The sequence below is a fragment of the Gobius niger genome (genome assembly GCF_951799975.1).
Source record: "Gobius niger genome assembly, chromosome: 8".
Classification (NCBI taxonomy): domain Eukaryota; kingdom Metazoa; phylum Chordata; class Actinopteri; order Gobiiformes; family Gobiidae; genus Gobius; species Gobius niger.
Genome location: NC_136859.1, coordinates 17,581,720 through 17,597,522, shown reverse-complemented (window position 1 = coordinate 17,597,522; position 15,803 = coordinate 17,581,720). Strand labels below are relative to the sequence as shown.

At 40.8% G+C, this 15,803-nt stretch overlaps 1 protein-coding gene across 1 annotated transcript in view; it reads left to right on the top strand.

The window, feature by feature from the left end:
• Positions 1–15,803, top strand: part of LOC306967352 (F-actin-uncapping protein LRRC16A-like) — a 46,222-nt gene that overhangs the window by 24,452 nt on the left and 5,967 nt on the right. Inside the window, exons 10-27 of the mRNA XM_079562341.1 lie at positions 3,875–3,963; positions 4,271–4,365; positions 4,889–4,975; positions 7,834–7,937; positions 8,653–8,730; positions 9,108–9,184; positions 10,521–10,625; positions 10,726–10,795; positions 11,684–11,765; positions 11,851–11,950; positions 12,021–12,075; positions 13,377–13,549; positions 13,642–13,710; positions 14,573–14,666; positions 14,765–14,863; positions 14,950–15,078; positions 15,176–15,307; positions 15,390–15,565. Coding sequence (XP_079418467.1) covers positions 3,875–3,963; positions 4,271–4,365; positions 4,889–4,975; positions 7,834–7,937; positions 8,653–8,730; positions 9,108–9,184; positions 10,521–10,625; positions 10,726–10,795; positions 11,684–11,765; positions 11,851–11,950; positions 12,021–12,075; positions 13,377–13,549; positions 13,642–13,710; positions 14,573–14,666; positions 14,765–14,863; positions 14,950–15,078; positions 15,176–15,307; positions 15,390–15,565 — 1,814 coding nt within the window. The remainder of the gene's footprint in view (positions 1–3,874; positions 3,964–4,270; positions 4,366–4,888; positions 4,976–7,833; positions 7,938–8,652; positions 8,731–9,107; positions 9,185–10,520; positions 10,626–10,725; positions 10,796–11,683; positions 11,766–11,850; positions 11,951–12,020; positions 12,076–13,376; positions 13,550–13,641; positions 13,711–14,572; positions 14,667–14,764; positions 14,864–14,949; positions 15,079–15,175; positions 15,308–15,389; positions 15,566–15,803) is intronic.

Here is a 15,803-nt window from a genome sequence, read left to right as displayed (position 1 = left end):
CGGGCTTCTTCCAAAATCTTTAAAGTATTGGAAGGTTGAGAAAAAATCCAACAGGCCAAGTTCCCAAGTGGATGAATTATTAGCAGCCCGTAAAAAAGTGAAAATCTACCTGCACATAGCTTGTGTTGCTCTTAAACCTTGATAAACATGTCAGAAAGATCCTTCTCCGCATGTCTTTACTGCAACAACCATCTGAGTGCAATATTAAAGCCATCCGTCCCACTCTTGCAACTCTTGTGTGCGTGACACCATAAACAGCATATCTGTGTATGCAAACCAAATCTTCCTGTGTCTCCATTGTGCCCACACTGTGTGTTGACGGGGGATCAGAGCGGTGTTCTTGTGTGATAAGATTGCTAATCCGCAGCAGACAAAGAGGCTCAGTGTTTCAGGCCGGTGCCCCCCTGCAGCTCTCCATTACCCACTCCGTCTCAAGGCTTTGCCCAGTCGCCCCAATTACCACATCGGACTTCACCGGTGCAAACAATTATCCAGCATTTGGGTAAAGGACGGACACTTTAGATCTGAATATTGTAACGGTGTCCTTCGATAAAGTGATATTTGACAAATCATAGTCTTGAATGGTCGTTTTATATATTTTTATCTTAAAACAGTAATTGTATCATTCCTTTCAAAAGAAGGACATGGCGATCTACAAGGCAGCTATAATTTGTTACCGAAAATACATGTTACAACAAGGAAAGATCATGGCAGTGAAAACGGGTCAGTGGACAAAGCTGTCTCTAAGTAAAAAACAATCCCAAAAGTGTCTGGAAAGATCGTATTTAAGGAGGGAAACTGGGAAAAAGAAAAGAAAGATGGCTTGACATTTTCCGGCTGTGGAAAAGAGACTTAACTTTCCACCACCAGATGTAAGCTGCCTGATGTTCCAGCCAAAACTATTGACACCCACAGTTCAACTGAGGGGCAGCTGTCTTGTTAGCTTGTGTGCCATTTTTGTTATATTTTATGCATAGGGAGTGCTACACTAGGATAAGGCTAAGGTTGCGTATTAAGCCTCCCTTGTGGAAACTCATTTGTGCAACACTTTACAGTTGAGAAAATGCAAAACAAGGGAAGTTGTGATTAGATCCCTGAAGGCACCGGCGGCTAAGAATAAAGTATAAACCTCTCCATTCAGAGATAAGGACTGTCTCGGAGCGATGAAGTGGATGATAAGAAGAATCACACACACGTTTCGAGAGAAATGATTATTCGGCCCGTCTTCAGTTCAATCAGCCTGTTTGTGTGGCTCTAATCGCGACGCCGGGGAAGAAATGACAGAGGAGGAGCAGATGAGCAGTGGACAGTGACGATAAGAGGATGTCCCGATTGCTCTTTATTCTCAGTGAAAGAAGCTGACACAGTCTATAGAGCGACATCAAGGCCATGAAAGCCCAGCGTGGCTTTCCGAACCGCCCAAATGAGCAGGCATGTTTGCTGCCAGTCACGCTTGATTGGCAGTGGTACCAGTGTTAGTCATTGTGGCCCGTACAACATACATTAAAACACAAGAGTAGGGCTGGGTACCGTTAAAAACGATTCCAGTACCGTATAAAAATAAAATAGTTCAGGTACTACTGGTACGATAAAATAGGTGGCGTTCACGATTTAGAATGTGATGATATCATCATGTCAGATGGAGGGCAGGACCAATACAACTCAATGGGAGAAATACAGTTTTTGTAAGAAATCTCCAAAACGAAATCAACAATTTGGGGATAAAAAATGGTTTTAAGTGGGGAGAAGAAAATATGAAAAAACCTGGAAAGCATTTTTTCCGCCCTTTTGTTGTTGAAGGAAGTGTCTTGGTTGTTTCACCTTTAAATAAATGATACAAATGTAAAGACATTAAATGGAAGGGAAAGGAATAAATTAACATTATTGATCTGTTTTATGGTTCTGTATGACAAATTATTTAGTATAAGTATCGTTCAGGTATCGGTATCAAAAACAAAGAATTGTTAAAGTACAAAGAATTGTTAAAGTACCGGTGTCGAAAAAAAATGTAACAGTACCTAGCCCTACAGATGAGAGATCAAGTTTTTTATTTTTTTACTTCTCTTTCCTCTTTTGTTTGTTGATTTGTTTCCATTTGCTGAAGAAGCAGCTGTCTTAACTTAGAAACGATTCACAATCATAAGATGGAACTGCTTTGTGAATCATTTGGCACAATCATGCACAAATCCGACTTAGCCTTCTGCTTTTCTCTATCAATTTAGTCCACACGGTAACAGCTCTGTGTTCATGACCAGCTTCTGCTTTCTTAAAACCGGCCTTTGAGTTTCTTTTATAGGAACCTTGATCTTTAATTCGACCGAGAACAAACATCTGCAGCATCACCGCCTATTATCTATCAACACAGGCCTCGTCCCCACACTATAGCAGCCACGCCTCCACCGCAGCCAATCATTTGCAGGCTTCTCCAACTAAGCTACCCCTCACCTGTCCCATCAGATTGTACTGCGCTCTCTCTCACTCCATCACCGCCTTGGCACTCGCTCTCCTCTGCTTTGCCTCTGGCCCTATCCTCCACCAACAGTGTCCACGCACATCTCATAATGAATGTCTGTCTTTGCCAAAGTTCATGAGTGCCAAAAGAAAACATCATGGCAATTGTGCAATATAGCTCCTAAAATGTATCTTCTTTTATCTGAGTCTCTCCCAAGTTGAAATGACAGCTGTCCCTTTTGTGTCTACATATTATCCACAATCACTATTAAATTTCCCATTTGGCAACATCGCACGAGCATGGCTTCCACACTATCAATTCTGAGAAAGTGGGTTCAGATGGCCAGGTTTTCATCAGACAGCAATCTCTGTCTATTTTACTCAGTTTTGCTTCTCCATTTCAACCCTGAGTAACTTTAAATCTCCCCCCTTGGACATTATCGGTCCCAGCTCACTGCCCCGACCGACATATTCCACTTCTGTAAACACAAGAACAACACTCTCTCTGTCCCGTTCTCCACTACCGCCCTCCCCCTGCCTCCCCCTCTGTCAGAGATAACAGTGAAGGACAATGTGGACAATGTTGCCTGTCTTTTGTTGCACTGTCACTGTTGTGCTAGTATGTTATTGCTTGTGAGAAAAGTTGCCCTATAGCTGAAATGTCATTTTCCAAGAATAACTGTGGTGCAGAGGTCCAGTAGAGTTATGCCAGTTAGTAAAGGCTGTTATTTTTGCAAAGAAATACTGCATGATGTGTGGTAAATGTGTGTTTAAATCCTTTTTCTGCTTTTACAATTGTATGCTTTGTGTCAGAATAAACCTGCCAATTCGAACAACCAACTAAATTTAGCCACTGACATCATACATTTTGTAATAGCGGGCTCCCATACTGCACACTCACCGTCTCGAACTGTAAACTGGGTCAGTGAACACTTGAGGAAGGACTTCGAAACTGTTTAATGATTAATTTTGCCCAAAAGTCAGCGCTACTTTTACTTCTCCTCTGGTGCCTCTGCTATCCACAGTCTTCTCGGCTTGTCACACATTCACCACTTCCTTCTTTACTTCCTGCAGCTCAGCTTTAATTAGCATAAATGAACTGGCTCCCGGGGTTATTTTCACTGTTCTAACCAGAACACTTGCGGGACTCATTTAACCTAAAAGTATACCGCTGTGCTCGCTCTCTCGACCTTGGATGTTTCCGCCCAGGCTTCTGCGGTTCCTGTTAAATGTTTAGCCTCGCAGCTAATTCCGTTAATTAGAATATTTTTAAGCCCCTGATAAAGGTAATGAACTGCTACGGATCAGTGATGGGGGAATATGAGACCATTGAACTGCAAACTGTTTTGTTTTTGTTTCACAAACTTTTCTCAATCTGTTTGAACTTCCTGCGTTATTGACATGTGTTTTCTGCACTTCAAAGTCTGCAGATGTGTGTGAGGAGATTCTAAGGGTGGTGACGAGATCAAGTCGCCTGGAAGAGTTGGTTCTGGACAATGCAGGGCTGAAAACGTAAGCTCACAATTTTAGAGGGCTATTACTGATCAATCTACTCTTTGTATTTGCCCCAAGTGCTGGATAAAAGAGTCTCCATTGAAAAGCGATTATACTACACACAAATCACTGCACCCTCTTGAACTGATATTTTGTGGCAATGTAGAGACGTTTAATCTCAGTCTAGCGGGCCATGATTGCAGTATGATATTATTTAGACATTTCTCTCTGCCCAAAATCACCTTTATACTCGCTTCTATGGGGGGAAAGCAGAAATGTTTTATGCAACAACCTAACACTATACAACCTATCTCTCAATCCACAGAGATTTTGCCCAAAAGCTCGCTGCTGCCCTGGCGAGCAACCCCAGCTCAGGACTCACTACCATTAATCTTGCCAACAACCCCCTGGAGGATAGAGGTATGATGTATACTCTCATCTGCTGCAATGTTTTTATCTGTGCTATCGGTGCTACTCTGGGCCATGTTACTCAAGATTGCATTGTTTCACTTGGATGCCCACGTGAAAACTTGTGTGAAGGGGTGGCCGATTTTGACAAAAAATTATGCCTCAAACTATTTTTGTTTACACTTCCTTGATAACAAGAATTATTCATTAAATGAGCAATGTAAACATCTCAGTTTCAGCTAATAAACTAACAAGTGCAGAACAGTTGCTTGTATTGAACATTTTTCATGGCTTTCTAGCAACAAGTTAGATTTTATCCTGTAGTATATTGCTCACCTGTTTAATAAGTAAGGCTATTGAATAAAGTTAAATGTGGTGGAAAGATGAGTCACTGAGTTGCTCTTTCATCTTTCAGCAACAAAGGTGAATACTTTATGCCCAAACATCCATAACATGAATAAAAGATACTCTGCGTGCTCACTCGCATTCAGTAAATATAACTGTCTCTTAATAATAATGTCAATCTGTGTTGCAGGTGTCTCGTCTTTAGGTGCTCAGTTTGCCAAACTTCATATTGGATTAAAACATTTAAACTTTTCTAAGACCTCACTATCACCCAAAGGTAAGAAATATTGTCATATATTTGTACTGAATTCATGCAAAAGCACAATTTGGAAACCGCGTTTGTAACAGGTTCTAGAGTGAAGTTTTTCTTTCTGTTACAACCGGGCTCAGCTAGGTAAACAGGAAGTGACGAAAACCATGATGGAAAATGGATGAATAAAGTTGTATTTTAATAAAAATCAATGTAAAAGGTAAATTTAGAGTAAGAGTAACCAAAATAACCAAACTAAGAATATTTACTATATTTACAAAGGTTAACCAAAACAAAATCAAAGTACACCAATGTAAACAAGGATAAGAAAATGAGGCCTAATGAACACAAAACAAAGTAATGACTCAGCCAAGCGAGTGCCTCTTTATTCCATGTCACTACCAAAGTGAACATCCCAAAAAGAGGCACAACTTGACAACAACAAAACAAGTGTCACACACAAAGTCATTAATTATAATGACACGACGGGACACAACATAGCACGAAATGGCATACTGGCCATAAAGACCAGCAGCCACTTATCTCCCAAAGCGCGGCCTTTTATAGGTGTGGCTGGTACCAGGGGGTTGATTGGGGCCAGGTGTTCAGATGCCGCACCAATCAGGACCAGGAACGAGCAGCCAACCAGAACCGAGCTTGAAACAAGTCCTCCAATCCCAGGCCAGGGCTCACACAGCCAGGGTTACATGAAGGACAAAGGGAAATTAGCCACACAACCAAAACTAATACAGAAAAGGAGACCGAAGGCCTGGGGCTGTAACGTGCACATCACTCAGTCAATCCATAAACGGCTCTCCTTTCCAAAGTCTGCGACTGCACTGCCTAAAATGACATCCCTGCATTAAATGTCAATCTATAATCCATGCTCAAACAGTTCACAGGCAGATGCAGTGTATTAAGGCCATCGTCCAAAGGCTTGTTATGTAAATGTCTGGTCAGTTATTCCTGCTTGATGATCTCTTCTAAAACAAGCACATAACTTGCTTTACGGTTCTCATTTCATTTAAGTCTACTGCTTTTTAACCTTATAGCGCTGTCTTCATTTGGTATTTTTAGTCAAGCGTTTCCTCACATGTCTAAGTGAAGTCATGCCAAATAAGAGCTGTGGAAGAGGTGCATGTGATTGCCATGTGAATGACCAGTTGATCGCATGCTTCCTAACTCGCATTCCTTCTCAACCCATACTTTCAGCATTCCTAACGTCTATAAATACAAAGCCAATTTGGAAGGAGCCGGGACAAAGTGTACACATTAGAAAACCATCAATCCAATCAATATTGTATTTATTTTTATGATTGTTTTATTGTGCCCCTCTGACTATGTTAACTGATGGCAATAAAATCCGTTCTGATTCTGAACTAATAGATACAGCATATCTTAGTTGGCAATTTCACTTAATGAATAAATTATATTAATGGTTATGGCTCATGTGCTAGTAGTATCAGGATGTGTCATTGGAGCTGTTGTGTTTGAACAAGAAGCCGTTATCCTTGCTATTAAAATGATGCAGATTGTCAGCCTCGCTTCTCTCAATCTACACCAGGGCAGCTGTGGCTCCACCCATTTAACTATCACCATGAGAGGGGGGAGAACAAAACCTAAAGGCCAGAGTAAAGCCTCATTTAGTTTAGTTTGAGCAATTTACATTATTTTTTCAAAATTCATAACTATGACAGCCTTGGCAACTACCTGGGAGGCTTAACTGCACCATTTGCAAGCTCAAAATGGAGTAGGCTGAGCAATAAAGCGTATCGTATTTTCCGGACTCTAAGTCGCTCCGGAGTATAAGTCGCACCAGCCTTGGCAACTACCTGGGCCTGGAGGCGTAACTGCATCGTTTACAAGCCTCTCCCAGCATCACGTTGTTCAAGCTCTCATTTGCAAACTCGTTCCTCTAGCTGTGGCATCAACCTTTTAGCACGCAATTAGCTTTTTTTGTTTTCTTCATTGTGGTAAGAGCAACCTCTGCTTTTCTCACCCACTCCACACTTTTTTCTGCCGCTCGATTACCGTTTTTTAATCTTCAGTGGTACAGGAGGGCAGATTCTGGTACACAAGCCTAGAGCGCCCTCTAGCGGCTGTCAGTCTGAAAACATCAAACATGTGAAATAATATATTTTGATATATAAGTCGCTCCTGAGTATAAGTCGCACCCCCAGCCAAACTATGAAAAAAAGTGCAACTCACAGTCCGGAAAATACGGTATCTGTGTCATTTGAAAGCTAAGACCTCCTTTTTTGTAACGTCACTGCATTTATGTCACATTTTTTTCATGTTTTGTCATGTTTGGGTGGGTTTTTTGTCACTTTTTTTTGCTTTTTGTTACTTTTTTGAAGCATTTTTGTCAAGTTTTTGTATTTGTTTGTCTCTGTTTATGATGTTCTTTGTTGCGTTTTCATCAAGCTTTCGTCACTTTTTTGTTGCTTTTCTCTCAGTTTTTAGTTGTGTTTTTGTCACCTTTTTTTGGTGTTTATTGTCGATTTTCCGGCGTGTTTTCGTCTCTATTTTGAGTCTTTCTTTCCAAGAAGCGTCTCGTTTTGGGTAATGCCAAACTATAGAAAAATGTACGTGAAAAGTGAAAAAATGCACAATAACATAAAGCCCAATAAGATGTGCCATTCAATAAAGTAGCTACCGATCTTACAGTCTGTTTTTTGCAAGGCATGATAGAAAACATCCCCTCATATGGCGACCCAAGGTTTAGAATTACACTTTCATTTAGTGCATTCTCACGGTGACCTGGGACGCATTCAGCCACTCTTCATTTCCTCTGCTATTTCCTTCAATATTGCTGTCAAAACATGGGCTGGAGATCGGAGGGCAGCGATAGCGCCGACACTACCTGCTTTTGTTTGTGTTTTCAGGGGTGAACAGCCTTTGCCAGTCCCTCGGTGCCAACCCGTTCATCCCCGGCAGCCTGCTCCATCTGGACCTCTCAGGGAACATCCTCCGCGGAGACGACATGCAGGTAAGATAGAAGTGTAATGGTTTGCAGTAATGGGACTACATTGATCAGAACTGCACATGGCACCGTTTATGTGGGACAAGTCCTAGTGGGTCATTACTAAGCTGTGGACATGCTGCACAGTGGGACATTATTGACTTTTGACAGCATGGGTACGGAGAATATAGAGGCTTGTGTCATAAAAAAGCTGAAATAACAGACCAGGCATTTTAGTGTGGTCTAGTCAATATCACCAATCTTTTCCACATGGATGCATTATGCGGAAAGTGGATGAAGTTCATGTATTAAAAGCAGCAAAAAAAGGTGAGTTTAGCAGGTTTGTGTTGGCTTCATCAGATCATCCCCAAAACTTGAAAAGCAGGCCGAAAAGACTTAAGAACTAAATGTGAGTTACCAATACCTGTACTAAGCACTGAGCATGTCACAAAATAAATGTCATTAGGGCTGGGTACCCCTGGTTTGTTCTGCCCTTTTTGTCGTTAAAGGAAGTTTCTTGCTTGTTTCACCTCAAACGAATGATACAAATGCAAAAGAAATGAAATGGAATACTTTGAATTATTAAACTGCTTTCCGTATACCTTCTATACGGAGAAAACCCTTAGTTTTCTCCGTATAGAAAACTAAGGGTCATTAAAGTACTGGTATCGAAAAATATTTAACGGTACCCAGCCCTAATTAGGAAGTATGGTACATTTCAAAGTTCTGCTTGTGTTTTCAGCATTTCTACCATTTCCTGGCTCAACCAAACAGCTTGTCAACCCTTGATTTATCCAACACTGACTGCGCCTTGGATCAGGTAAGACTGAAAGGAAACTGTGATTGTTGCTCTCAAATCAAACGCCCAATCAGCAACCCCCAAAACAGCTTTTTGTAAACGTACAATTACTGTGTATTTTACGTGACTTTGCTGGAAATATATCATACAGTTTGTGTTGTAACAAATGTAATTCAATTATATGCCGCATGTTCCTGTCAACTGTGGCCTGAATACTGTTTGTGATCTATTGATGTGGGTCCTGTGAGCCAAATCCATGCATTGATTGCTCTGAGATGTAACCAGCTGCCAGCCTGTCACTGAAGATATTGATTAGCCTTTAAATCATATTCACTCGTACTAGTGCTGGGCTTGTGTTTGTTATTCTGCTGGTCATGTCTGTGTGGGTGTGTTGCCAGGTTTGCTCCGCTCTGCTGCGAGGATCAGCCCAACATCTCTCAGTTCTCAACGTGTCAAAGAGTGTCTTCCCTCACAGGTATTGCAGCCCTACTCAACCTCTTAACCCCGCCTTAACCAAGCGCATTTTCTCCAGTTCGGCTTCACCCAAATCTAAAAGCTTATGGACTGGAGCTTACAGCTTACAGGCTAACACGTCATTTGAAACTAAGACCTACAAAATTAATTAAGCTTCTTTGCATGTTTTGATCCCATTTTTGTGGATTGATCAGAGTTACATTACACTGAAAAAAAAAACAAAAAAAAACAAATGGTGCCAAAACACAATGAAAACATGGCAAAATGTGACATAAACGTGACAAAAACGTGGCAAAAATTTGACAACAAAGCAACAAATACAACTAAAACATGAAAACAAAAACAAAGAAGAAGCTTATGAAGGCCTTTGCTTTCAAATCAGCCGTTACCCTGCCCTGTAGGCTGCAAGCTCTAAGGTCAAGTAGAAGATTTGGGTAAAACTGGAGAAAATGTGCAGATGAATAAATAATAAATCTAGTCTGTACACACCTGGCCTCCTTCAGCTACTGCCAGAGTGTATTTATCATGATGAAAATTTTGGTGTACGATTTGTCACACATGCACCTGTTATTAGTGGCAGTTTAACCTCTTAACCAAGCGCATTTTCTCAAGTTAGGCTTTACCCAAATCTAAAAGCTTCTCGACTGGAGCTTACAGCCTACGGGCCAGAGTAACGCCACATTTGAAAGCTAAGACCTACAAAATGATCAGAACTTTTTTGTTCTGTTATCGCTGCGTTTTTTATACATGCTTTTTTTTTTTTGCCTTTTCATTGTGTTTTTGTTGCTTTTCCGGCACGTTTTTGTTGCTCTTTTGCCACTTTTTGGTCACTTTTTTAGTCACTCTTTTGTTGTATTTTCAACCTCGTTTTCGTTGCGGTTTTGCCGCTTTTTTAAAGAAGCTTTTAGATTTGGGTAATGACAAACTGGAGAAATACTGTATGTGGTAAGAGGTTGAACGTTTTTGTAAAATATTCTTTTACTCCAACATTGTCTTCTCTACAAGCCTGGTTTTCATTCAAAACAAACCTCTCAGCATTCCAGACAAAAGTGGCACAAGTTTTTTTTTTTCCCCATAAGTAAATCCTAAAATAGCTTGTTGGTTTGATCACAAGTTCAACATAAATGTCTGGTCATCATTACAGTCAATAGATAGTGTGCCCCCTGCTGGTGAAAGATCATAATGCTGTGTTGATCGGTGATAACCAATTTGCCTTATCTTATCTTTCTACTTAAATGTCTAGCAAAGCATTATGCAGATGAGCAGAGAATGCATCTTACATTCCTTTAACATTTTTATCATGTATAAGATCACAGTTTCTTGTCTCTCTTTTTCAGGAAAGGCAAAGAGGTGCCTCCGTCGTTCAAGCACTTCTTCAGCAGTGCCATTTCTCTCAGTTCTGTCAATGTGTCAGGAACCAAGCTGCCTCCAGAAGCCCTCAAGTGAGAGACGGCTCATTCATATGTTGCCAATAATGACTGGACTCCAAATAATTAGCATTTATGAAGTTTCTGAGCATTTTTGTCCCCTTGCATATTTCAGAGCTCTGCTTTTGGGCCTGGCTAGTAATCCCAATGTTAAAGATGTGTCACTCGACCTCAGCTGCTGTGAGGTAAGACACATTTGTGAGTGTTTTTTGGGAATAAAATGTAATACTCTAATGCAATACAATTAGCTTTTGGACTGTTCCCCAAGCCCATCTGACCACTGACACTGCTGAGAGCCTGTTTATTAATGAGAGTAGTTGGCAGGACAAGACAGAGGTGGAGTAAAGAAGAGCAAACGTGGTTCACAGCCCTGCCTCTAATTGTTTTACCACTGCTCACCCACATGCGGCACATGCACGCGGCATCTCCATCTCCGCCCCGCACTCCCACTCAAAACGACAGCTTGTTGTGCATTCAATGGGACTGCTAAAGATAACACATGAATGCAAATTAGACAGGAAATCCAGCCCCAGATTTCCCATTGAATCCTTCCCAGAGTTAATGAACCGTTTCGTGGAGGCAACCCAAAAAACTGCTCCGGTTGGGTTGTCAGCTTCACAATACAAGTGGTGAACTCCCTGTTGTTTCATGCAGACGTTAGTGCCCTGGTAACTGCATGTTTGTGTATGATCATTAAGCATCTGTGTTTAAAATACGTAATTGCGGTCTTGGCCCTGACATACTGTTCTCTACCCACAATGCCTCTGTAAGCTTGGCCATTGTGTAAGTACTAAGACCTTTACTCTAAATAATGAACATCCTTTTGTTTCTTGGTTTGGCAGATGCTTAATCATCCGTTGTTGTTTTTTTTGCCAACTCTTTTTTATAATTTCATTCCCGAATTCCATCATCATTCTACCACAAACTGCACATACGTATATATAGCCTAGTTTAGTTCATGCTGTTGTTGTTTTTTGTGTCAATCAATGCATTACATAGTCTGTGTATGTGTTCTCTTAAATGGATTCTAAAAGAGTCATTACATTTTGCTTATTTACTTGTTGTTCCTGTAGTTGCGGTCTGGAGGCTCTCAGATCCTTGAAAGTTGCATTGCAGAAATCCCAAACATCTCCAGCCTGGATATTTCTGATAATGGTAAATAATCCCTATAATCACGCACTTTCACAATATTTTAACCTATTTTATTCACATTATGCTCCTATTTCCCTCTGCTGCTTAGGCCTAGACTCAGACCTGTCCACTCTCCTGGTCTGGTTGGCCAAGAACCGCTCCATCAGGCACTTGTCTTTGGGAAAGAACTTCAACAACATCAAATCAAAGTATGTACAGTATCTATTATTTATATGCAGTTATAGAAAGATGCTGTAACAAACTAATGTCCCTTTTCAGAAACCTGGCTCCGGTGCTGGATAGTCTGGTGCACATGATCCAGGAGGAGGAGTCAGTGAGTACAAATAAGATTTACCCATAAGAATGTCTTACAGCTTCTTCTTCTTTTGTTGGCACTGTTTTCCTATAAGGTCATTTTTAATAATGAAATTAACCAACCAATTTGATAACCCTAGTAAAAGATAAAGCATCATGCTAATTGACTTTTTCCTACGACACAATGCTGTCCCCAAACCAAAAGTATTGTAAATTCATGTCAAAGTTATCCTGCTCTTTTCTTAAAGCAGTACTAAGTAACTCATGCCCCTAGAGGCACTGCAGGTGTCGTAGCATGTTACGTGTTTTTACTCATTAATTGTGAGAGTAAATACTACACTGACAGAAAAGACAAAGGGAGAGAGGGATATTGTACATCCAATTACACAATGGCTGTAAATACTGCTAAGGTGCCCGTTAGCCTGTTAGCTTCTTCGTCATGATACCATCAGTGTTTATTGCGCCTCTGACCCGGAGGCAGAGAAGTTGCAAGGGTGTTTTTCTGGACAGACGCCAGGGGGAGATGAAAGACCCCCCCAATCATCCCATTAACAGTTGTTTTAGTCCCAGAGGGACTACGGAAAGGATTTATTAAGGTAAACAAGTTACTTAGTTATGCTTTAAGAGCTCATGCTTCCGTACCTCTTAACGTTCTTTTTAAGTTTTTCCCTCCTGTGCCAGTAGAGGATAATTGCCAAATATACATCATTCCCATTCTAAGGCGTATAGAAGGATTTTCAAAACGCCTTAAGAAAAATGTTCACTTGCATTTCTTCTTTCTTTTTTTTTTTACACTGGCATCCTTATTGGGTTCATTTAAGGACAGCCTGGTCTCAAGGTGTCTGTTATCTCTCGTTCCCTTGAGTTCATCTAAAGTGAAGCATTTTATCAATATCTTTATTTGGGAGAGCTGTGACATATTAGACCCTGGTGCATGTCCTCCTTCTCCCCCCATAGGATTAGAATGGCTAAATTGATGATACTATTGAACCTGTCCATGCCAGATTGGTCTCTTGATGCTTGTCCTTTATCAGTGCGTGAGCTGGTTATCAGGCTGTGCAGATGCTGCGGCACAATGAAAGTGAAGAGGAGAGAGAGGGAAAGTTGATGGATAGCTTATAGATTCTGGATAGAAACTAGGCATATCAAAGAGCAGCAATTTAGCATACTACAAAGCTTTTCCTGATGCTGATGAGGACACTAAAATGAATAGATTGGCAATGCACACACTATATAATGAGTGTTGCATCATCTTATTAAAATGAGTCCATATATTCTTACAGATGTTTCTAATTGAGACTCTTTTGTCCCGCTCCCCAGGCCCTCACCTCTCTGTCTCTAGCAGACTCCAGGCTCAAAAGCGACTTGACCATTGTCCTGAACGCACTGGGCAGCAACACCTCTCTCACCAAGCTAGACATCAGTGGGAACGCTATGGGCGACATGGGAGCCAAAATGTTGGCAAAGGCACTGCAAATCAACTCTAAACTCAGGTGATAACTTCTGTTTATGCATCATTACATTATACTGTATTAAACTGAGTATCAACATCCAAACTCTGATTAACGGGGCTTTTTCTGCACAGAGCTGTGATCTGGGACAGGAACAACACCAGTCCTCAGGGTCTGCAGGACGTAGCAGCTGCTTTAGAAAAGTAAATGCTTGTTTTATTTTCTGTAAACACACATTTCTGACACCCCACTTCTTCTTGAGTACAAGTTTAAGGTTAGTTGCTGTAACACATGAACAACACTTTACTCTGAGCACCAGGAAATCTCGAGGCTTCAATATTAAAGGGAAGGAGCAGATGAGTGAAGGACCCAGGAGGCCAAACAAGTGACAGAGAGACTACGACAACAAAGGGAAACGAAGATGAAAAGAATCGCTGACAAAGAGCAAGAGGGCACAAACACAGTCGGACTGATATTGTTTTTGACAATTTCCATCTGTCAGAGAGCGGTATGGGGGAAATGACACAGGCGTCAAACTGAATAGATTCTCAGGGCTCATCTGCGCACGCACTTTTCTCATCTTCTGTTTATCATATTCAGCCGAAAGCATATTCCACCACTGAGTATTTATATTGCAATACTGAATAGACAGTTTCTTTTTTTTCCACAACTTGCTCCTGAATCTGATTTTGCTGTTGTCGCTCAACCTTCAGTTTCATTTTTATTCTTCAGTGTTTCCCCACTCTATTGCAGTATGATATTTGAACAGGTTGTGACATGCAATATACACTTCATACAAAACAACACTCAGCTCATTCACAGCCTGCACATAAATATTTATAATGTCTGGAGACCTCTATTATAGCGTCGCTAACCTTTGTAACATGGATCTGAGAGCAGAGAACCACAGCCCAAGACACAATACTCTCATGCATACACATCACCAATCACTGCCTTTTAATCTATGGAGTTATTTTATGAACCTGTGTGATGTAGATTATTACAAGTGTTGAAAGGGTTGAAAGGGTAAAAGCATTGAAATGATATCCTTGCTTTAATCTTCAGAAACTTCACTATTCGATTCATGCCCATCCCAATCATCGACGGCTCTCAGGCTTTGAAGGCTAATCCAGAGAAGACAGAGGATGCTTTACTCAAGGTGTGGTAGCAGAGACTATTGTTGCCAGACTCGCTCGTGATTTGTCATAGACTTTGTGTGCTAGGAAGAGTCAGTTAATCGGGTTTGCTTCTCCATAGATTGAAAATTACCTGTATCGAAACCATGAAACCAGGAAATATTTACAAGAACAAGCCTACCGACTTCAGCAGGGCCTTGTGACCACAACCACGCAACAGGTTTGGAAGAGATTTGCAATTAGAGGTGACAAAATGTGCACTTTCTATGGCCCAGATGAGTGACCATGTTTTTGTTTTTAATCCAGGTGATCGACAGAATATGTGTAAAAGTTCAAGACCACTTGAACTCTCTAAGAAACTCTGAAGCAGATGCAATAGTAGAGGATGTGAAATCTGCAGAAAACTTGATCAAGGATGCAAGAAATTCAAAGACTGTAAGCAACTTATTATTATTATTATTATTATTATTATGAACAACTGACTTGGTGATGTGCATTTGCCATTAATGTATTATTGTGTCTGTCTTTGCAGCTGCTCCCCAACCTATACCACCTGGGCTTATCGTCCCGAGAGGAGGTCAACAGCTCCTCCATGGGGCCCATTCAGGAGAAACTAGAGTCTATGGCTGGAGAGGTCACTACAGTTATGGACCAACAGCTTCAGGTGCAGAAATGCAGAAAATGAAGATGTCAGATTTGTTCTGTTGTTAATCTGTTTACACAAATATTCTGTGTTTTTTATACAGACCCTGCTGGAGTCTATGGTGGATGCAATCGAGCGTATGTGTCCACATGTAATGAAAAAGAGCAACCTTCGGGCAGAGCTGTTGAAAGCTAGTTCATCCAAAATGCTTGTACCTAAGAGTTTTGTCACTAAAACACTTCTGGAGCAGTCGGGGATCGACATTATCAACAAAATCAGGTGAGAAGAGTGTACAGTATACTGTAAAGTGAGAGTAACTGTAACTTTTAAGATAGATATAAAAGTCTAAACAATGTTTAGATTTCCACTGTTGTGGGATTTTTGAGAGTTTGAAAACTATATATTTTTGGAAACTGTAAGCATAAGCAATGAGAAAAAATGTTTGTAAAATTGTACAATTATAAAAAAAAATGTCACAACAGTAAATGGGAAGTTCTGGTCATCGCTATGGTAACTC